The 23,230-nt window shown below is 35.7% G+C and overlaps 1 protein-coding gene and 1 pseudogene across 3 annotated transcripts in view; one reads left to right on the plus strand and one right to left on the minus strand.

Moving 5' to 3' along the window:
* The window catches only part of ALCAM (activated leukocyte cell adhesion molecule), a 210,747-nt gene that overhangs the window by 178,678 nt on the left and 8,839 nt on the right, over nt 1-23,230 (plus strand). For 2 of the 3 annotated variants that reach the window (XM_049105324.1, XM_049105326.1), the window contains exons 9-14: nt 1,693-1,805; nt 3,885-4,020; nt 4,129-4,266; nt 7,030-7,158; nt 8,999-9,037; nt 9,331-9,448. In XM_049105324.1, the coding sequence (XP_048961281.1) occupies nt 1,693-1,805; nt 3,885-4,020; nt 4,129-4,266; nt 7,030-7,158; nt 8,999-9,037; nt 9,331-9,448 (673 nt within the window). The remainder of the gene's footprint in view (nt 1-1,692; nt 1,806-3,884; nt 4,021-4,128; nt 4,267-7,029; nt 7,159-8,998; nt 9,038-9,330; nt 9,449-23,230) is intronic. The other variant, XM_049105325.1, reaches the window with a different exon arrangement.
* LOC112679124 (vacuolar protein sorting-associated protein 29-like) lies at nt 18,929-19,601 on the minus strand (annotated as a pseudogene).

Below are 23,230 nucleotides of genomic sequence, written 5' to 3' on the forward strand. Positions count from 1 at the left end.
TCATCAGAACTTCCAAAGTCCATCATCAGCCTTTAAAATCACTTCTTTTATCTTCTCACTGGCAACTTCACTGTCCAACTAGCAAAACTTTCTAACTCTCCCCAAGTAGAATTTTCATCCAAATGTAATGAATCCACATTTTCTGAAGAAACTCCATTTTTCTTTCTCTGGGACAATGCATATTTTAGCATTAATGAGAAACTCTAAAAGAGAAACTCTTTCCTTCTTTCAACAATTGTTTTCCAGAACCTGCCACGTGGCAGACACTGTGAGTGAACAGTGACAACTCAAGGGCCGGGTCCTACCTTCAAGGTTCTTACAATCCAACAGGAAAAACGAGTGTTAAAAATGATGGTAGCAAAAAAAAAAAAAAAAAAAAAAAAAAAAAGATGGTGGCAAACTATCAACCACGTGCAAGAGCGTGGGGTGCAAGAGGAAGTCCCCACTGCTGTAGAACAAAGTCTCACTTCTTAGCATGGCAAGCAGATCCCTTTACAAAGTCTGGCCTCCAATAATTATATAGGTTTATCATTCATGTGTTATGACCATTCATAGCAGATTACTCAGTACTAGGAAGTCAGGCACACTCTGTCAGCAATTTGCCTTTATTTATGTGGCAGAAATTTTCCCTGTATCTCTATTATCAAAACCCTTCTCAACTGTCAGGGGCCACAAGCAGATACTGCCTCATATACCCAGCCTTTATTACTGCTTTGAAACCCCTTTTGGCTCTGTTCTCTACACTCCCATGTCTTTACTTGTACCTCTGTTTATAGCCCCTTCCTTTAGTTTTTTTTTTTTTTTCTTTTTTTTTTTAACAAATATTCATTGAGCTTTTAATCTATAGCATGTATGACACCAGGTGTTTTGTATGCTGCTCTGTATGAGTCACGTAGCTGAGAGCATATTACCTTTACCTCAAAAATTGTAAACTATAAACTTATGTGCATCTCTGTATCTTCCGTCGGTTCTTGAAACTCAGTAGCTGCACAATAAATGTTTGGTCTATTGAAATAGATTTTCCTCTTACCGATCATACTGTGATAGTAAGATTTTTGTAGAAATTACTTTCCATCTGAAAGATTATACCTCCTTAGATGTGTTTATCCTATGTTTTTAAAAAATGATGCCTGCTGACAGTGTACCTAACAATAGATCTTATTTAAAATTTCAACTGTATGAGAAATGGAATAGCATTAAAAAAAAAAATCTAACTACTATACTCAATCCTCTCTGAAGAAATAGATAGACTACCTTCTCAGATTATCGCCTGCTGTCTAAATATGCTTGATTTTTCTCCTGGCACGCCTTACCAACTCTTATCATATTTACCTAGTCATCATCTTTCTTTTCTTCCAGAAGTGATTTAAGAATTGTTTTTCTTAAGGTAATAGACCCCAGGGGAATACTTCTGTGCAGTCAAACATCAGTCATGTTAACTGCAAATAAATGCATAATCAGTTAGATTGACCATTTCCTTGTCCAAACTGGTCTCAAACCTGGCTTGAAAAGCTAGACTGATTTCACTACAATTCAGTTATGTTGGTCACATAAATCAGTTCTGGATAAATCAGTTCTGAATTTTGAATACAATTAGAAGGATTTTTTTTCTTTCATCTTTTCTCCTCCAAAATATTTTGACTGTCTTCCTTTCCTGGAGTTTGCATTTCAAGCAGATTTTCTGCTTCACAGATTTGGATTTGTCCTTAAACCCAAGTGGAGAAGTGACCAAGCAGATTGGCGATGCCTTGCCTGTGTCATGCACAATATCTGCTAGCAGGAACGCAACTGTGGTATGGATGAAAGTAAGTCATATTTCTTGGTAATACTACACGGTTTGGACTGACTCCTTTTTGGCTTCTTTTGCATTTTATATGACGTCTAAATACGTATACTCATGGGTAATATGTTTGTACACCCACACCTCTGCTCTCTTTCTCCCTATCATACTAATGTAAATGATGTCACAATAAAATGATTAGAGGTACTCAACAACAGTATGGCATCCATAATAGATTGTCTGAGATTTACTTCGGGGCACTGATTTATGTGTACGTACTAAATAATTCTACACATACACACATGCTCCCAGACACACACATGTGTATGGTTACATGTTCGAGAGCTTAACAGTTTTCAATGTGTTTTAACCCATATTATTCTCACAGAACACTTACAAGAACCCTGTGAAATATTTGGGACACTTATTTTTTCCCCCTGTTACTTGGAAAGAAGTTGATGAGAGAAATCAGAAAGCTCGTAAGTGACAGAGTTAGACTAAAACTCAGACCTTACGGCTTTAATAAACACTGTGCTCTGATCACATGATTTCAGCCTCCCGGCTGAAACTGACCTTAAATGTCTGATTGTGAGTTCATTGAATTAGTGGCTCCTTGAAGGTATAGACCCCTTTTCACCCCTGAGCCGTAGTAGAAAACCTGGAACACAGTGAAGCTTGGTCAGTATTTCCTGAGTGAGTACCTACATTCTTGTAATTGTCCGAAATGTCAGCCATTACTGGGAACCCAATCATTGTTACCTATTTGGAGTGAGATAGTAAGATGGGTAATTGGTTATTTGAGGCAAGGTTGTCACCAAAGAGAAAGATTGTAACTGTCATCCCACCACTCAAGTCCTTGGTTAGTATATCTAAACATCCAGTGCACATGTTGACAAAACACATACAAACCACTTCACATAGAAGTTGATAAGAATTATCTTTTTAAAAAATTGTGGGGAAATGTATTGTTAGATTTTTTCTTGCTGAAAATATACGTTATTTTGTACTGCTTTTTGAACCCTTTTAACGCTAGACCATCTGTGACTTGCTTTCTTTTAAAGTTCAGTTTCTTATTTTATTCTTTTACGTGTAGCCCCATCATCCTTTTTGTTCACTCATAATAAAAATGTCACTCTGTAGACTGTATATTTAAGATGATGTATTTATAGTAGGCAATGGTCAAAGGGCTAGACAAGTTCTAGGCAACTAGACTACTCAGTAAACATATGAGCACTCGTTTCACTACAGGACTAGGAAAACTAAGTTTACTTAGCTAAATCAGTTTCTACATCAACTGCAGTCACTGTTGTTAATTAAATGCCTAATGTCAGTAGTGCTGATCAAGATTGCCTGGCCGTTAGTTAGTTGGTGAGGAGTGTAGAAAAATTCACAGTGGGGAAAGACTACATGATGTTAGGATTGTGTTTAGTTGTCTACTGAGAAGAATTTCCATTACTGGTAAAATAGTGCTATTTTCTGTATACCAAGTGATTTTTAAAAATTAAATGCTGCATTTCTTTTGTTTATAGAAATTAAGATAGTAAGCTGTTAGTAATGATTTCCTTAAAAACGTTTGGTCATAGTGCCATGACTCTGTAATGGATCCCCTGTCTTGATAAATGCATCTCATCAAATGACTTTCTGGCATTTATGCCTGTCACTGATAACATAACACAGGTCCCCAGTGTCCTTCAATACTAGTTCATCTACATTTACTACAAGGAGTAGCTGTTACCAATTGAGAACTTTCCTTAATGTAAACACATTATATTACTTACATAATTAAGTCTTCCAACAATTCCATATGGTTAAATTATTATTCCATTTCAAAAATAAGGAAACTGAGTCTCAGAAGTTTATGAATGTGTTCCAGATTGTAAAATTCCATAAATGAAGGAGTCTGAAATAAAACTCTGAATGTGTAAAACAAGAAAGGAAAAGGACGAGGGAAATCTATTTTTGAAAGCATCTGAAGTTAAAAAAAAAAAGGAACTTGCATTTTCCCTAGATCCAGAAAAATAATATTAGGCTCCGTGATTACCTAATAAATACTCGGAGAGTTGTATTTAAGCCATAGGAAGTAATTATCTTTTTGTTTAATCAGGACAACATCAGGCTTCGATCTAGCCCATCATTTTCCAGTCTCCAGTATCAGGATGCTGGAAACTATGTCTGTGAAACTGCTCTGCAAGAGGTCGAAGGCCTAAAGAAAAGAGAGTCATTGACACTCATAGTAGAAGGTAATAAATACTTGAGCACCAATGCAAACTTTTCTTTGAGAATTTGATATCTGGGTTTCTTTTCTGATTTTAGCATAACAACTTATTTTAATTGTAATGATATTTTAGGAAAACCTCAAATCAAAATGACAAAGAAAACTGATCCCAGTGGACTGTCTAAAACAATAATCTGCCATGTGGAAGGTTTTCCGAAGCCGGCTATACAGTGGACAATTACCGGCAGTGGAAGCGTCATAAACCAAGCAAGTATTTGTCCTCTTGTTGTATGTTGTGCTTGGTCCAATGTGGGGTTTTGTTGAAGTGCCTAAGCTGTAGGCTAGCTTGTTAGCAACAGGAAATTTGCAGTATATTCTCAAAGGGAGCTTTTGCTAACTTCTTAATTTTTCCAAAGGAAAGAAATGGCTCAAAGAGAAATTTTAAATCCCAGGGCCATGGAGAATGGAAGAATCATTATGTTTGGTCAGTATGTTTTTAAAACAATGTAAATTGAGTGTTGTTCTATGGTCATTAAATTCTGAAACTTGGGTGATTAAAACATTAAGGTATACACTTTTCTGCATCATAAACTTACACATCTGAGTATAAGTGGCCTGTATTACTCTGCTTACTTATGCCCGTTAAGGGATATTTCTTCTTAAAACCGGACCCTGGAGAGTGGTGAGGAACACCGTCACCGTTTGTGAACATATGGTCTGATTTGTGTCTGGCAGGGCTAGGGCCAGAATAAGGCTAGCTAAATCTATAGTGTTTACGATGTTTCCTTCTGAACAAAAGTAGACATCAACCAAACTTTAATATTAGTACCATTGTCAGGACATTCTAGTAATAGTAAAGGATTAAGAACTTATGGACACTACCAATACTTTTATCTTTGACCAAAAAAAAAAAAAAAAGGGAAGGGAAAGAGAGAGAGAAAATCTGGTCCATCACAAGGGGTTCAGAACTGTCATCCCATTAAATTAGCTGGTCTGTTTGGGTTACTGACATATTTGTTAATTCCATTTTCTCCACAATAATCTTCATGTCCCTCTTCTCAGTGGAGCCAGTTAAAGATTCTTCAGGAACACCCAGAGATGCCATTTGATTATCTGAATCTTCTGTGCTGCCTTCTTCCCAGCTTTGGACCCATTTGAAATCCAAGAAAGCATTCCTTAAAGCAGAGTTGCATTCAGTTTTAATTTAAAATTTCTTTCTCTGCCAGGGAAGTTGGGCTGCTGGTCCAGCTTATACAATCTAGTTTTATAGGCCAAGGTGGATTTTTCGCTCTTTCACCTGTAGGTGATGCATATATATTTGCATAACTCCAAATATGGAAGCTCCCCAAAAGAGTGGACACATTTGAAGCAAATGACTCCTGATTTGATTAGGTGTGATGGGAACAGAGGGGCAGCATACATGAAAGCATCAGTTGGTGGAGCATCTGCCTCTTGGTTTCAGCTCAGGTCATGATCTCAGGGTCTTGAGATTGAGCCATCTGTGATATCAGCCTCTACGCTCAGCAGGGAGTCTACTTGAGATTTTCTCCCACTGCCCCTCCCCCTGCCCTTGAGCACAAGTGCTTTCTCTCTTCCTGTCTCCCTCTGAAAGAAATAAATTAGTCTTCAAAAATGGTTGTTTCTATTCTAGCCTTCTTGCTTTCTAGTTTAATTAAATAATAATTATAGCAAAAAAGAACCTTTAGGTAGGGGTAATACAAGCATAGAAATTAGAAATATAGGCACACAATAAGTATTTGATGAATGAACAGATACAAAGACTTAAAAGGCTACCCTTGAAATGAACAAATATATTTTATAGAGATAAAACAACAGAGACTTAGTGAGAAAGTCATGAGAAAAATACTAGTGGGAAGTGGAAAAATAGCATCTGAACTTACTATAAGGATAAAAATAACAATGCTATTCTTCACTGTCAAGGAGAAGGATTGATTTTGGCCCATGAGGTGATCTGTTATTTTTCTTGTTCTAGGTTTGTGCTGATCCATCCATAATCTTTTATTTGTTCCCTCCTCAATCACATGGTGAATCTGTTGTTTTCTAACTACTGATGCCTCTAAGTACTCTTGCCCCAGGGACTAGACAATATCCCTAAGCAGCGGACTATCTCTTGTCCTCAATCCTCAAGGCCCTTATCGTATAGTTGAGGAGAAAGCAAATAAAGAACAAGGTAGGACATGGTGTGCATAATGCGACTCAGACAAGAGCTCCAGTATATTTGTCAACTCGTTGACAATTATTCCAGTTGGATTTAGCAGTCAAGTCCTGAGGAAGATATTGAAGTGAATTGTCTGAGGGCACCTGACTGGCTTAGTCGGTAGAGCACGGGACTCTTGATCTCAGGGTTCCTATGTGCAAGCCCTATGTTGGATGTAGAGATTATTTAAAAAAAAAAAAAAAAAAAGGAAAAAGAAAATAAAGTGACTCTCTCTTTTTTTGGAGAAGTTAAATGAGGTGATTATCCTCATTAAGACCTCACAAAAACCAAATGAACTTACCAGTCACTGAAAAATAACCCATTCTCTGTATTTAGCTCAGAAAAAGAGAAAAAAAATGGAATTCTTCCAATGCACAAATCATACATACATAAGTACTTAGATATAATGGTGTAAGATGAAGGAATTAACCCCAGAAGTGAAGGACAATGACATAATTTACAAATAAGAATTAAATTCTGAAGTTTATAAAGAGAAAACTGGAGATTAATCACTAATAATTTGAAGGCAAGTATTCTCATGCCAAATGATTAATGTGAGAACCTATCAAGAGTTTAATTAAATTATTAGAATTTACAATAGAAGCATAAACAGAAATTCAGTTATGGATTCACTAATCTTCTTCCTCTCTGCTGTTGATCTAAGCCTGAATTGGTCTTATCGATGACCTTACATATGTCCTTGAACACCAGAAAGCACTACAAAGCACCTCCCCTGTTTCACTCAGTACTACTCTTTTCCGAGTTTTTAATCCATTTCCATTTCTAAATCCATCTTCCCTCTTCTCTTCCAGACAGAGGAATCTCCTTATATAAATGGCAGGTATTATAGTAAAATTATCATTTCCCCTGAAGAGAATGTTACATTAACTTGCACAGCAGAAAACCAGCTGGAGAGAACAGTAAACTCCTTGAATGTCTCTGCTAGTGAGTATTTCATTTCTGGCATTAAAAAAAGTAAGAAAATTTGAAGTTATTCTTCATTAGTTTAAAATCTTCAATTCCATCTTCCTGTACTGCATTATGGTAAGTTTTATGTATTTATTTTACATCTGGTATCATCATCATAGGCTCTTTTTTTTTTTTTTTTTTTTTTTGTCTTGGTGTCCATTCTTGTACTATTCTTGTCTTGACAGTTAAATCATTTCATATTTTATGGGTCAGAGACCTTATCTGGTCCAGGAATAGTTCACAAGAGCAACAGAGGATAAGAACTGAGGTTTTATTTAATCCATGTATTGTGTTCAGAATAGAGATAACTCAAAGATTACATGGCAGCATTGTTGCTACAGTTTTAATTTTGGTAAAATTTTAATTCCCTTTACTCTGTTCTTTTGCATTCCGATTCTTTGTGGTATTTATCCTCCTTTTATTTTGAATAGGAATGCCACATACATAGTCATTTAGCAAATTGGAAGTAAAGCTGATGTTAGAATTCATGAAGTCTAATTTCAAAAGTTGATGCTTTTGAATATCATACTGGAGCCATAGCTAAAAAATAGATAAATGAAGTTATCTTAGAACAAGTGAAAAAAAATCTGACATGCCGAGTAGCCATTTCTGAAACAATTGTCATTTAATTTGAAATTATCCATCATCTTCAATTCTATCATTGTTCCTATTGCTTTGTCAACCTTAAATCAGGACAGGCCCTGGAGTGAGGCTTGGTTCTGGACAGGATACTAGCTGACCTTCCAAACTTTTATTTTTTTCAGTCAGTTGGATTCCTGTATATAGCTGGATAGAGATATACTGGCCAGGAATTAGCTGGGGCTGGGAAAAAATAATTGTGTAAAGATAATGGTCCTTAACAGAATATGACTGGAATATAAAAGCCTGATGGATTGACAGGAAAAAAGAACCAACCAAATTTAACTCTAAAATAGGTGCATTGACTTCTCAAAATTCAATTTAGCCAGTATTGATTTGTCCTACCTAGAAAGAGAACTTACCCTTTCTTCCTGAACACAAGTTTCTCTTTTATTCTAACCCATTGAACAGTAGTTTCTAGACCTTGCTGAGGCTTGCTGAACATTCAGTACAGTTGTGTTCAAATTCAGTGAGCACCTCGTGAAACTCCAATATAGTATGTATAAGAAAAGGTCTTGGAATCTGCATTTTAACAAACGTCACTGGAAGTTCTGATGCAGCTCCATAGGAGAATATTTATGTAATTTGATATCAGATGATAATCCAGGATATTGGCAATTCTTAAAATGGGCCTGGCGCACGGTGCTGTCAGAGTCATTGTAGGGCCTCTGCAAACATCACACCTGATGCCTCTTTGCCTCTGGACCTCCCCAGTTTTAATCTCCACCCCCACCACTGTGAGAACTTCTCTAATGACGAGGCCCTTATACTAGAGGATAAAAAAGAATTCTCCACCGAGGTAGGAAAAATTGAGAAATGCTACATTGTAGGTTTGATATATGGCAACTTGTTTCTCTTAAGGAAAAAAAGTCCTATTAAAAGGTGGTAAATAGTGGAGAAATTAATATGGATTTCAGATTAACACTAAAGCTTGTCAGTTGTGAAATTTTCTATGGTAGATTAATACCTTTGCAGTTTTAACGACTCTCCTTAAAACAAGATTAATTTCTTTGTAGGGAAGCTCACGCTCTATTAAATGTAAATTTTTTTCCTACCCTTAGCTAAAGAATAGATATTTCATCTTTGAGTCTTATTACATCATACTATAATGGTAAAGGTGACTTTCATATATCAACAAATTTTGTTTTTAATTTCATATTAACATTTTTCATTTCAGTAAGTATTCCAGAGCACGATGAGGCAGACGAGATAAGTGGTAGGTACTACGCTGCCGACTCTTCTTCCTTGACTATCAGCTCAAGATTTATGAAGTGTCATTGTATAAGTAACGTCTTAGCTGTCACAATTTTGACTTGAATTAAAAGAGCAAATGAGACAAGATAGTAAAAATGCTAAAAATTTTATCTTTTCAAAGCACAAGTTTGCATGTTACTTATAGTAGTCGTAAGCCTTAATTATTTTTAATAAGAAAAAATAACCAGATTGACTTTCTTTTCAGAAATCCTTGACAGTGTCTGTAATTGCCCGGACTTCTCTTCTCTGTTGTAGATGAAAACAGAGAAAAGGTGAATGACCAGGCAAAACTGATCGTGGGGATCGTCGTTGGTCTCCTCCTGGCTGCCCTAGTTGCTGGTGTTGTCTACTGGCTGTACATGAAGAAATCAAAGTAAGTTATGGAAAGAAGACCTCATTTGTTCACTGACTTCCCCTGGGAGAATTATTAAAACAGTTTGTCACTGTTCTGTAAGAGGAAAGGCGTGGCCCTCAAATCAGGGTGATCATCATGTTCTGCTTGCAGCTCACAGTGACTGCCTTGACAGCATTGGAGAATTGCCTTGGGGTGTGATTTCACATGTGTCCCCTTATTTTTCTCAGTCAGTAGTCTAAATTCAATTATTTGATTTCTTTTTTTTTTTTTTTCGGTGCCTAGGGGGACATTTTAAAAAGCTTATACTTCCAAAAGGTCAACCATTCTAAGCCATGTGACTAAGGTTGGTGGACATTAATTAAAAGTGGTTAGTAAATCCTGTGGGAGTGGCCGGGTGCCTGCAGTAACAGGTCTGGCCAGCAGTGAAACAGTTGGCGAGGTGGTATTATCTTGTCACTTCTCTGTTCTCGTTAAGTCACTTTAGTCCATAAAAGGATTTTATTCAGAGGGGAAAATAACCCTCGTTCTTTTTTCTGCAATTCAAAAAGGAAATAATTAGACAAAGTACGAAGACTGCTTTAAAAATTATTTAGATGGTGTTTAGATTAAAAATTATTAGTCATAAATAATACAGATAGATCCAACTTTATAATATCTAATAGTGGTTTATAATGAAAATCTAATTAACCAAAGGAGATTCTTAACATACACACATTTTTAATATTCCTCATCACCCCAGCCTTGACTGCAGATTTGAGTGGGCACCTAGCATTTGCATTTTTAAAGTTTTGTTAGTGATTCTGTGGTATACCATTGGTTTCAAACATGAGGAAATTGATTTTTGCAAGGGGATGGATATAGCTAGTGGCAACTCTGGGCTTAATTTTATATTTTCTTGATGTCCGGTATCACCCCCTTTCAGCAACTCAGGTAGGTTAACTTAAAAGAAAATCAAAAGGAAAAGCAGCCTGAATAAGACCCATGATCCTACCTTGTAAAGAAAGCCGTTTTAGTGAAGAAAGTAATATTCAAAAGGAGCTGCCATCAAAGGGAGGCAATAGCTCAGAAATTTTTAAGGTCACATAGTATGAGCTTGCATTGAGTTCTGTTTTGATCCTGCCATCATCTCTGAAGTAGATACCGTTATTACTCATATTCTACATTTGAAAGAATTAAGGCAGAGGATGGTTAAATGACTTGCTTGAGGTTACACAGTTCATAGGGGCCAAAGTTGTATTTGATTTCAGGCAGTGCTATTTCAGCATCTTTGTGCTTAATCACTAGTTCTTATTTTCTCTCACCATGCCTTCCTTTTTCTCTGTTTTTCGGTCATGCAAGGCAGAAACGTCTTCCTAATATGTGTTGTAGTTGATGAATTTGTCCACTCTCACATCGGGGCACAGTCACTTCTGATCTTGACACCTCACTACTCAATCTTGAGCGGCCCCCACCGTCACTTGGTGACAAATGTGTTCCTTTTTGCAGTGACCTTTTTACCTACCAACACTTCATGTGGGTTTGTGTCCATGGTTTCTGTGGAAACTTTAGAAGATTGCCTGTACCATGTGCATGAAAGGAAATGCAAACAGTTGCCCAGAGGCAGTATCTTATTAAAATTCTCCTTCTATGTGTATAAGTTTCTTGCTGGTCAAAATCTTATTCTCTCCTTATAATCTGCTCTACAGTACTCACAAATTAACATCTTGGGCTCTGGGGTATTTCCATCTTATTTACTTAGGATTTCTGATGCATTCCAATATAGTTTTATTTCTTAAAAGAATAAAAAAATGAAATTTCTCTGTATCCTGGAATTGAGCGGAAAAATAAACAGCAGTTCTCTACATTATGGCCAAATAAGCATTAAATTTTTGGAACATCCTCAACATTCTTAATCATCCTATTCTAATGGCCAAGATCACATTAGACCCCATTTATCCTTCTCTGTATAAAAAAGGAAATTATGTGTGTGGGATTTTGTTGTTTCTTCATTGGTTATTATCACATGATGACCCAAAATTAAAATCATGGATAAATAAATGCTGGACACTTGGCTTCATGGTGTCTTTAGGTTAAGGGTTAAGACTTCATGGATTTCCATTAAAGTACCTCATTAAATTAAGCACGGATTTTACCATCTGCCTTGACCATTTGTCGAAATAATTGTTATTTAATTGAAAAGCATATCAATTTTGCCAGAGTTAATATTATTTATAATATCAAGGTAATAAATTAGAATTCTCATCCTAAGCATCAAAGTGCTTTTATGAAAAATTTGTGAAACTCTTAAGATTTGCCATGTTTTCTGCCTTCCTGATAGGTCACTCCTTGCTAGTGCCCTCTGAGATAAGCCAGCATTTTTGCAATATGAGTTGTTGTTAATCCCTGTGTCCAGAGTAAGTGCACTTTTGTAGTAAGAGCTTTCAAGTTAAGAATTGCTAAGGCCATTTTGCGGTCTAGTATGTTCTTTTTCTTCTTTTCTATATAATAACTTCACCTTTATGAATCAATACGAGGATTTCATTACTATCTTTAGCTCTTTCATCACCATTTTACATGAGTAGAAGACATTTTTTAATAAAGATATAGAGCAAAAAAAAATAAATAAATAAAATAAATAAATAAATAAATAAATAAATAAATAAAGATATAGAGCTTTTCCCTAGATATATACGCCTTTGTTTACCATCTTGAAAAATAATACCATTAACGATCTCGTGAGTCACCATTATGACAAACACTTTGAACAAAAGGTATGAGCTAAATATTTTATCTAAAAACCTCAGTGATACAACTCACAGAGCAGGGGAGTTTTAAACAACATTCAGGGGAAGTTCTCTGCATTGGCATTTTAAAAAGTCAGTGGAGAGAGAGGAGAGAAATAATCTTTTATGCCCAAGGAGAACTTAAAGAGTACATTTGTAACAGTCCTAGTGATACTTAGCAAATATTCATAACCCATTCCATTAGTGTGAGCTACATATTTTTATATCTATTTCAAATGTGGAGAGCTACAGCAAGAAATGCTTAGTAGTTGTACTTGGCATTGTGTTCTGGTATATTCATTGGAGAGTTAGGACTCAGGATTCCTCTGCTGCTTTGAATCATATAAATTCTCACTGGAAGCTGTTTCTCTAAATCGGCTGTTTTTTGTTAATGAAAATGAATGACTGATCATTTCCTGTGTATGTAGGGTATTTACTCACAGTTCTAGGCAAAAAGCATTAATTGACTAAGCCTACTTCATGTCTAGTTATTTAATAGATAGGAGAAAAAAAAATAAAAATAAAAAATAAAAAATAAATAGATAGGAGAACATTAAAGAATGAGGACTGATTCAATTACTATTTTTTATTATGTTCTCGATTTCTCTCTATCCTGTCCCCTGAACATTGTTTTTAGCTATGCAGGAAGTTACCGGCTACTATTTGAGTTCCAAATCCTCTCATATACCTTGTAGTGCAATAACTAATGAAAAATTAAGAGAACCAAAGATAAAGGAAAAATATAAAGGCAACATGATGTAGCCACTAACTTATTCAGACATTTGTTAAAACCATAATTTCCAGGTTGGTTGCATCTAAGAGACCCTTGACCACCCTACTTCTTACCACTAAACTGGAAGTAAGCTCTAACCAGACATTTGTCATCTCAAAATACACATTGTGTGAATCTTGGACACTTACCAAGAGATTTATCTTTTGCAACTGTGGAATCCATGACTATTTTCATAAAGTTTTTATGTAATATATGGACAAACTAGAAGTCTAAAACTCACCTTGTCAGTTTTACCTTGTAGAACGCTATAGTATTCCACTACTGTCTCAGGAAGAAAAAAAAAAAAAAAAAAAAAAAAAAAAAACAGAGATGGTCCTAAACTGGCAAAAAGATTAATGAGGACTTGCCCAAAACCCTGAAATTTCAAGAAACATTGTTATTTGTTTCTTAACAATGCTACTAAGCCTTTCTAAAATTTTTCTCATTAGTATCTCTTCATATATAGAAGATCTCGCAAGAAAGTTGATTTTAACTGAATTCTATTTCCAATCAATACTTACTTTAAAATCAAATGTATGTTCCCCCAAGGGAAAATTGACTCTCTACTGAATAATTTGAGAAGATAGTGCTTGAGGACCAATATAGCACATTTTTAATCACTTTCTTCATCACTACATAAGCACCTACTAGTCTTCTTTTTATTTTTTTTAACTGAAATCCTCAACAATTTAATGAGTTAAATGCAATTAACCCTATTTCACAGTGTCCAAGTCTCTGTGAAATTAACCTGCTCAAGATAATACATGTGGTATATTATTCCATATCCCATATAATTTCAAATATAATTTGCTGCCTCAAGACTTCTTTGGAATTAAAATTTCATCTCTGGCTTTGAGTGCCTGCCGGCATTTAATATAGTGCAAGGGATGGAAGGGTGTGCTCTAAAGTACAGGCCTGACATGGCCTCTCCCCTTGTATTAGAAATCTGGCAAACCCAAATTTTGGTTTCTTTCTCTTTCCCTAACCATAGCCTAGCAGGCAGCCAGAATGAAGGGAAGAAAATGCCCCATTATCCTATCAAACTATAAATAACAGAGAGGACTATAGGAAAATAAGATAATGTAGAAATGCTAGAGTCTCCATATAGTCAATCAACTACAAGGTCACTGGCCACTCAAAGGTCAGAACCATCCATCCATAACCCTCCCCTCTCCTTCTAGATATTCCCTGAAATGTTTCCAGAGGAAAGGGCTTGCTTCAAAAGATAATGTTTTCCATTTTTTAAATATTTTCTAGGTGTCTATATACATGCTTTTCTTAAATTTCAAGTGTGTTCTCTTTTCAAAGGTGTAGGGAAGCCCTGGTCCCTGAGCCAGGCTATGTGCTATACCAGCATTACCCACGTTAAGGAAGCACTTTGAACTCTGAAGGCTGAATGCATGCAGGCAGCATCCTGTTCTGCATATTCAGAATTCTTATGTTTATTTCAATCCCCCAATTGTTTATGTAACGGATGGTCCCCATATTCACTATTGGCCTAAATGAGAGACCATTTTTAAAATTTTTACTGAGGACTTAAGGATTCCCTATTTTAGTGGAGAGTTTCTTTGAAGAGTCTTAAAATTCTAGGGATATAAAATTGAAAGTAGTATTAACAAGACAAACTCTTTATTCTTCTTCTTTTCCTTCTTCAAAACTAGAAAATGCTGACAACTTTTCTTCTGAGATGCAGGAACTAGAGCCCTCCTCTCCTCTGACTCTTTAGTAAGCTTGGCTCAGGAGGAAACTCACTCTGCTGAGAGCTATGTGACCAGGGAAGAAAGAAAAATAACTATTCTTTTGGAGATGACCTTAATTACCTGCACAGGTATCAATGGCCCGTTTGCCAAAAGTGATGATTCCACACTGTCAGGGTCCCAGTCTTAGATACTGGTAGCCTCGGTGCCCTTCTGCAGTGTCTACCAGGCAGATTCACACAATGTGTATTTTGAGATGACAAATGTCTGTTTAGCGCTTACTTCCAATTTAGTGGTAGGAAATATGGTGGTCAAGGGTCTCTTAGATGAAACCAACCTGGAGATTATGGTTTTAACAAATGTCTGAATAAGTGGCTACATCAGGCTTCCTCTACCTAGGAAGTGTTCATGATTACTCATGCTCCCTCTAGAAGAGTTTTCAAATTTGTTCTACATAAACCTGCTTTTGAAACACCTAAAATTTTATGAACTCTTTCATGTGGGAATTATTTTAAGTGGGTATTGTTTTTGTTTTTCAACCGTTCAATTCCATTATGGCATTCTGTCTTTTCAAATGATCCCACCTCCCAAGATTGTGATGTATTGGCTATGCCTGCCACTTTCACCCTCCTTCACTTTGCTAACCTCCTTCATCCCCTACTAAATGATTTTTTAATTGGGAGGTAGTTAACACCCAACACTGGTTAAGGTGAACAACATGTTGATCTGATACACTTATATATCGTGATACAGTATGTTAGAGCATTAGCTACCGCCTTCATCATGTCACATAATTACCACCTCATTTTGTGGTGAGAACATTTAAGATCTGGTGTCTTAGCAACTTTGAGGTATTTAAATCAAGGCAACTTTGCTGGCACCGCCATTTTTAGTCCTCTACTTCTTTTGAAGGAGATCTCGAAACAAGTCTATAATATTGAGCAAAATACCACAAACGAGGTGGAGAATCTTCTACAAAGTTATTTAAAAGCAACTTGAACCCTTAATAGGCACTGCACTTATGGAAATAACATAGTATGAAGAGTTAAGACCTAAGTTTGAACTCCCTTCTGCTACTTAGCAGCTATATGATTGTGAGCATTAGCTACATGACTCTCATCAGTTTGGTCAGCCTGTGCTACCTGCAGGGCGCTTTCCTTGCCTATACACTATCACATGTGCCCTCTTAGCAGCCCTACTTATCAGATCCTATTACTCCGGATTTATAGGTGAGCAAGCATGCTTCCGAGAAGGTATTTAACCAAGGACTTGCAGCCCAGACTTGACACATGAAGATGAGAATTCAGGCCCACTGACCCCTAAGGCCAAGACTTTTCTTCATGCTTCACAGATTAGAGGAGTCATTCACCTCTAGGGCTTCTTCCAACATTTTTGCTATTCTATGATTTAAATTGCCTCTCATATTTAAAGTTACGAAGCCAAACAATGAAGAAAGTTTAGGAGAACCATAAAAATTTTGACCCAAGCACTCATTCTTTATAAATTCTTAAACTTGTCCTTCCAATCAATTGACCAAAAAATATTTGGCTGAAGAGAATGACTTAAATACATTTGTCTCTCCTTCCAGGCATACATGCATTTCTAACCTCTGTGATTCTTTCAAATCTCTGAAATTTTCCAACGTTAAAAAAGATACATTCATAAAGTTTTAGGGTTTTTTTTTAAAGATTTTATTTATTCATTATGAGAGACACAGAGAGAGAGAGAGAAAGAGGCAGAGACATAGGCAGAGGGATTCGATTCCGGGTCTCCAGGATCACGCCCTGGGTCAAAGGCAGGCGCTAAACTGCTGAGCCACCCAGGCGTCCCTACATGCATAAACTTAAGTTTATTGTTACCATATCAATTTCAAAACCAAGCCAAACTAATCAGCATAATTTTTAAAGGCTTTTCCCTGCTAGGGAGAGTGGAGTCTCAGTAATAAAAATGGGAAAATTAATAATAAAATGCATGTAAATTTTATATACGAATAGTCAATGAATACCCCCTCCCCCACTAGCCACACAATTTTTATTTCTACTTAGCACATTTGACAATGGTTAACCCTTAGCATATTTGTGTAACCCTGTAATGTGGTTCATGGATTCTAGAGCAAGACTCCTGGAGTTTGAATCCTGGCTTTGCTACTTACTAGCTGTGTGATCATAAGCAATTTTATTAGTCTCAATCTAATATGGAGATATCCTAAGGCTGAAATAATTTAATATCTATGCCACACTTAGAACACTGCCTGGCACACTAAGGCATTATAAGACTGCTAGCAGCTATTATTTTGGAGAGTGAAATTAAGAAAAGAAGGGAGATATTGCTCTTCATTTACCATTTCTTACTGTTTTTTTCTTTTATAAACTTTAAAATAAGAAAAGCAATTCATTAGAAGTTACTAGACTCTCACTCTACAAACATGTTCTACAAATATGTCATATTATCTCTAAACACGCCCCCCCCCCCCTTTTTTTTTTAAATTCCAAACTGTGAGCAGTGATCTTTAGCCTGATTTACCTGGACAAATATGTTGAAAGATTCTGTGATTTACCCTGAATACAGCTTCCCCAGAGATAATTCTAGTCACTCCCTTCCCCTTGGTACCTCCTTCTATTTAATATGACTTGATGAAACCATAGAAGCTACTCTCTGTCCCTAAAACAATAAATCCACCCGAAAGTAAATAGAAAGGGAAATGAAAAAGGTATGCAGTTTTTCCCAGCACGTTTTACCTGGTTCTTTTGTCCCTGCTGCAAGTCATCTATGCTTTAGCTTTTCTCAGTATAATGTTTTATATTAAGGTAAAGAATGCTTACAATTCATGTGCAATTACATCTGTTTTGATATATGTAATACAGCTTTGTGATCATTACTCCAGTTATCAAATAGAACATCCCATCACCCCAGAATGTTCCCTTGGACTCTCTTTCTGTTCAGCCCCACCATCCACATTCCCTTAGGCAACCACTGTGCTGATTATTAACACCAGAGATAACGTTTGCCTAATCCTGAACCTCATATAAATGGAATTATACAGAACGTACTCTTTTGTGCCTCGCTTCTTTCATTTAACATCATGTTCCTGAGGAACATGTATTAATGATTTCATTTTTTGAAATTACCGAGTAATGTTCCACTGTTAGAATATGTCACATTATTTTAATCCATTCTCCTGTCCATGGACGTTTGGATAGTTTCCAGTTTGGGCTATTATGAGTAATATGGCTAAAAACATCCTTATACAAGCATTTTTGTGGGCATATGTTTTCATTCTCTTGGGTTAGTACCTAGAAATGGAATTGCAGGTCATAGGGTAGATATTTTTCATAAGAAACCACCAGATAGCCTTCTAAGGTAGTTGTCCAAATCCCAACTCCTACCAGCCGTGCTTGAGAGTTTCAGTTCTTGCATATCCTTGCCTAAATTTGGTGTTGTAGTTCTGTTTAATCTAGCCATTCCAGGAGGTGTGAAATGATACCTGATTTTGGTTTTAACTTGTATTACTCTGAGGCCTAAGGATTTTAAGCTCCATGTACTTATTGGTCATTATTTTTATGCAGTGACTATTCAGGTCTTTTACTTATGATTTTACTCGTATTTGTGTTTTGTGTGTGTATCTGTTTGTGAATGATCTGTAAGAATTATTTACATATTCTGTGTAAAAATCCTTTGTTATAGCGATATCGTGACTATTTTGTCCTAGTCTGTAACTTGGCTTCTTTTTTTTTTTAACACTGTCTTTCAATGAGCACAAGTTTTTAATTTTAATGAAGAACAATTTAGGAACTTTTTCCTATTATGTTTAGTACTTTCTGTGCCCACTTTTCAAAATCTTTGCTTATCACTAAATGGTGAAGATATTTTTCTGTCTTTTTCTAGAAACTTTATACATTTAAGGATATGATACATCAAGATAAAGGTGGTTTGTTTGGATGGTTGGTTTTTGCTTTTGCTATACATATATTTGTCAACTCATTCCAGCACTGTATGCTAAAAAAGACTTTCTTTTGGCTTTGGAACATTTATAGTAGTACTGGTGGTGGTGGTAATAATAATAATGGTAATAGTAATAGTAATAACAATAATAATGTAAGTCCTTCAACTTTGATGTTCTGCTGTGTTAGAAATCTTACTTCTTTACATTTTCATATAAATTTTAGCAATTTGTCTTTTACCAAAACAATTAAGAGCTTTTTGGGATTATGGTTTCTTTGAATTTATAGACAAAATTGAGATTTGAATTTTTTTTTTTTTTTTTTTTTTTGTGGTACATAAATGTTTAATTACTTGATTCGAACATGGGAATGAAAAAAAAACCAGCAAGATAGGCCTGGCTTTTAAGACTTTTTGTATTCAATTGTTCTACTTTCACATCATCTCCAATTAGTTGATACACATAAGTGACAACTGTAGAAGCCTGGATGTCCATCAGCACAAATGAAGGAATAATGTTTGCTTCCAAGGCATTATATATGCGCCAGTGGCAGAACTTGGGTTAATGTAGAATTTATTTTCATGCTCAAATGCTTCAAATTTGTGTGTGTGTCCCGAGATAAGAATGTCCACATCGAACTGCCTCTGCAACAGGGCTAAGCTGGCCATGTCTCCCCATGGAATAACTTGATGCCCATGGATCAAACCAATTTTGAACTGCCCAACAGTTAACAACTTTCTGTTCTGGATAATTCAGATTCTCATCGAAGTCTCCTTTCACAATATGAACATCACCAGCCAGAGTCATGAGGTAGTCATGCAAAGGTTTCCAGTACAGAGAATGTGCTCAATCTTTCCTGGCACCAGCAGTTTTTTTAATTTAGCTGGCAAACTGTTGCACTGGTATGGGATGTGCAGATCTCCTAATACCAACACCAATCTGTGCCCAGCCATCCTGTCACTGGGCTCCACTCAGTCACCAAGATTTGAATTTTAAATTTGACTTCTTATTTAGCCTTCCAATTTATGAACAGCACATATCTCTTTATTTACACTCCAGTTTTTCTTAGCAATATTTTATGACTTTTATTGTGGACAATGACGTGTCTTATAAAATTTATTCTTATGCTTGGGACGCCTGGGTAGCTAAGCGGTTGAGCATCTGCCTTCAGCTCAGGGCTTGATCCTGGAGTTCTGAGATCGAGTCCCACATCAGGCTCCTTGCATGGAGCCTGCTTCTCCCTCTGCCTGTGTCTCTGCCTCTCTCTCTGTGCCTCTCATGAATAAATAAATAAAATCTTTAAAAAAAAATTAGATAACTGATATTATCCTTTCTTCTTTCATAACACAAGCATTTAAACTATGAATTTCATCCTCAGCATTATGTTAGTTGCATTCCACAAATTTCAGTATGTTGTATTTTCATATTCATTCAGTTTAAATGTTTTTGGATTTCCTTTGTGGTTTCTTTGGAGCCATGTAACTCCAAACATTGTTAAATTCCAAACATTTCTCCTTGACTTCTGTTTTGTTAAGCTTGTGCAAGCTTTTAGTCTTTTGAAATGCACTGAGATCTGTTCTTTTGGCCTATCATGCAGTCATACAATATTACCTGCTGGATGCTATATGGGCACTTGAAAAAAAATATTTTATAGTTGATTGGTACAGTATTCCATAGCTGTATGTCAGATTAAGGTAGATAATAATTTGTTTACATCTTCTTATTCTTACAAGGTTTTTTGTTTTTTTTTTCTTTTTTCAGTATATATGAAGTCACTTCACATGTAAGAGGGCTATAAGCATACACTTCTAGTACTAGAGCTAGCTCAGTACTAGTTATTTCATCATGATTGTCAATTTGGGATTTTGGTCCATTAATTCTATCAGCTTCTGGGACAGGAGTATTACATTCTCTAAATAAGATTGTATTTGTCTGTTTATTTCTCCCTTTAATTCTATCAGTTTTTGCCTTATGTTTTCTCTAATGACATACACTTTAAATGTTAGGACTTCCTTATGTATTGAATCTGTTATACTATGAAATGTCTTTCGTTATTGCTGTAATATCCCTCATGTTGAATTTACATTGCCTGATATTAATATAGCTATATTACTTTCATATGCTTACTATTTACATGTATATCTTTTTCCATCCTTTTATTTTCAATTTTCTATCTCTGTATACTTAAAGTACATCTCATATGCAGTAAGCTTGATCAAACTATGATTCTCAGGCTGTTGCCTGATTTTGTAAATAAAGTTTTATGGTGGCACAGCCATGCCCATTTCTTCACATGCTATTTGTGTTGCTTTATGATACCAGTGTTGAAGAGTTGGAACACAAACCATATGGCCTACAAGCCTGAAATAGTTGCTATCTGAACCCTCTAGAAAAAATGTTAACCCTTGAAATGTAGCATTTAGTTGTTCTGCTTGCTTAGTACAGTCTGACAATCTCCCTTTGGTTGGAGGATTTAGCCAAGCTATGCTCAACTTAAGTATTGATACAATTACATATAAAACCACCATTTCACTATTTGTTTTCTAGTTGTTCTCTCTTCCTCTTTTCCTACTTTCTTTTGAGTTATTCAAATAAGTTTTACTATTATATTTTAATTTCTCTAATGGCCTTTTAACTATACCTCTTTGTATTCTTTTATTGCAGTTGCTGTAGGGATTACAATAAGAGCTCTTAATTTACAACAATCTACTCATGTAATAATGTAAAACCCTTGAAACATTATAAATGTATTTAACCTCCTTCACATAATTATAGTGTGAGGTTTGTAATATATGCAGTTGTAATGAATATGACAGCAATAGGAAAATGGATGGAGGAGGTTCAATGAGATTGTAATGTTTCAAGGGTCTCTTACAATGCTGTATATATTGCATTAAATGATTGGTTGTCTTTATAAGAAATTGTTTTAAATAGTATTTATATTTTACCATATATATATAATCTACATTCATTCTTGTACATGTGGGTTTCCATGTAGTGTCATTTCCCTTCAACCAAAGAACTTCCTTTAATACGTCTTTGAGCACAGGTCTGCTAGCGAGGATTTCTCCTTGTTTTCTTTCAGCCAATTTAATATGTCTTTATTGCCCTTATTCAAAAGTCTTTTTATTGAATATAAAATTCTGGGTTGAGATTTTGTTTTCAGCATTTTAAAGATGTTTGGTTATCTCTGTTATGAGATTTTTTTTTTCCTGATGAGACACTCAGCAGTAATTTGTGTCATTGTTCCCCTGCACAAATTTTCTGTGGCTATTTCAAGCCCTTTTCTTTATGTTTGCTTTCTGTTAGTTTGATTATGAAGCACTTAGGTGTGTTTTCCTTTGCGTCATTCCTCTTTGGGGATTGCTGAGCACTTTGGATCTCCAAGTTAATGGGCATCAACAAATCTGGGAATATTTTTTCATTGTTTCTTCAAATATATTTTCTGCCCCATTGTCTTTTACTTCTTCTACTGGAACTCTAGTTGCACATACATGAGACTGTTCAGTATTGTCCCATAGGTCACTCAGGATCTTTTTTTCCCTATCATCTTTCTATTTTTCAAACTGTATAATTTATGTTGTTTTGTCTTTAAGTTCATTGAGGCTTTCTTCTGTACCTCCAGTCTGATGATAAGACAATTCCATGAATTGTTCATTTGCAATATTGTAGTTTTAAACGGTAGAATTATTTTTGTTTACATTTTTTTGCACTGAGATTTCTGTCCTCTCCTTGTCACCACGTTTGTCTTTATATCATAGAATATGTAATGCAATAACTGATTTTAAATTCTTCCCTGCTATCTCCAAAGTCTGTGTCATCCAAGGACACTCTCTAGACTTTGTGTTAAATTGTTCTATTCTTCATATGTATGGTAACTTTTTAAAAATTGTAGATTAGTCTTTTTGGGGTGATACAGAGATTCTATGTTCCATTATATTCTTCTAAAAAATATGGATTGTTTTCCCCAGCAGACAATTAAACTCTAGCTGATTTCCTTGATTTTGTGAAGGTTACATTTACATTTTATATGGCATATCTATCTTAAGTTGAATACTGACACTCAACACATAGTCTTTACTTGGCTCTTCTGGGAAAGATTGATATGTTTGCCAAGGGCTTTTGGCTTGGTGAGATTCAGCTCCAAACTATATTTCCCTGTGTAGACAGTAGCTAAAATCTTTGTCACATTTTTAAACTTTCCACCTGTTGCTTTCTGTCTGGCTAAGTGAAATTTCTGTCTCCACACACACAGTGTAGGAATCATCCAAGGGGTTTATTATGATTTACACACATGTTTGGGGTTCTCTCCACTCTATTGCTCTCTTCTTTCTGAGATTTTTTTTTCCTTTTATTTACAGTGTTCTAGTTAGTCTTTGTGTCTCCAGCTGGAGAGTGACTTAAGAAGAAAAGTTGTATAACAATAGAACTCACCCAGCATAAGGGTCAAATTTTCTTCAGTTTCTACTTTCTTTTTGTCCCCCTCTAGTACAGGCAAATAGTTTATTTTTCTGAGAGTTTATAATTGTTATAAATGTAAGGATTAACAAAACACATGGGTTTTGGAGTTTTAAAAAATCATTATTGGTACCAGAGTTTCTCATAGTCCATATGTTATTTCAATGTTGT

The sequence above is a fragment of the Canis lupus genome, chromosome 33 (genome assembly GCF_003254725.2).
Source record: "Canis lupus dingo isolate Sandy chromosome 33, ASM325472v2, whole genome shotgun sequence".
NCBI classification, from domain to species: domain Eukaryota; kingdom Metazoa; phylum Chordata; class Mammalia; order Carnivora; family Canidae; genus Canis; species Canis lupus.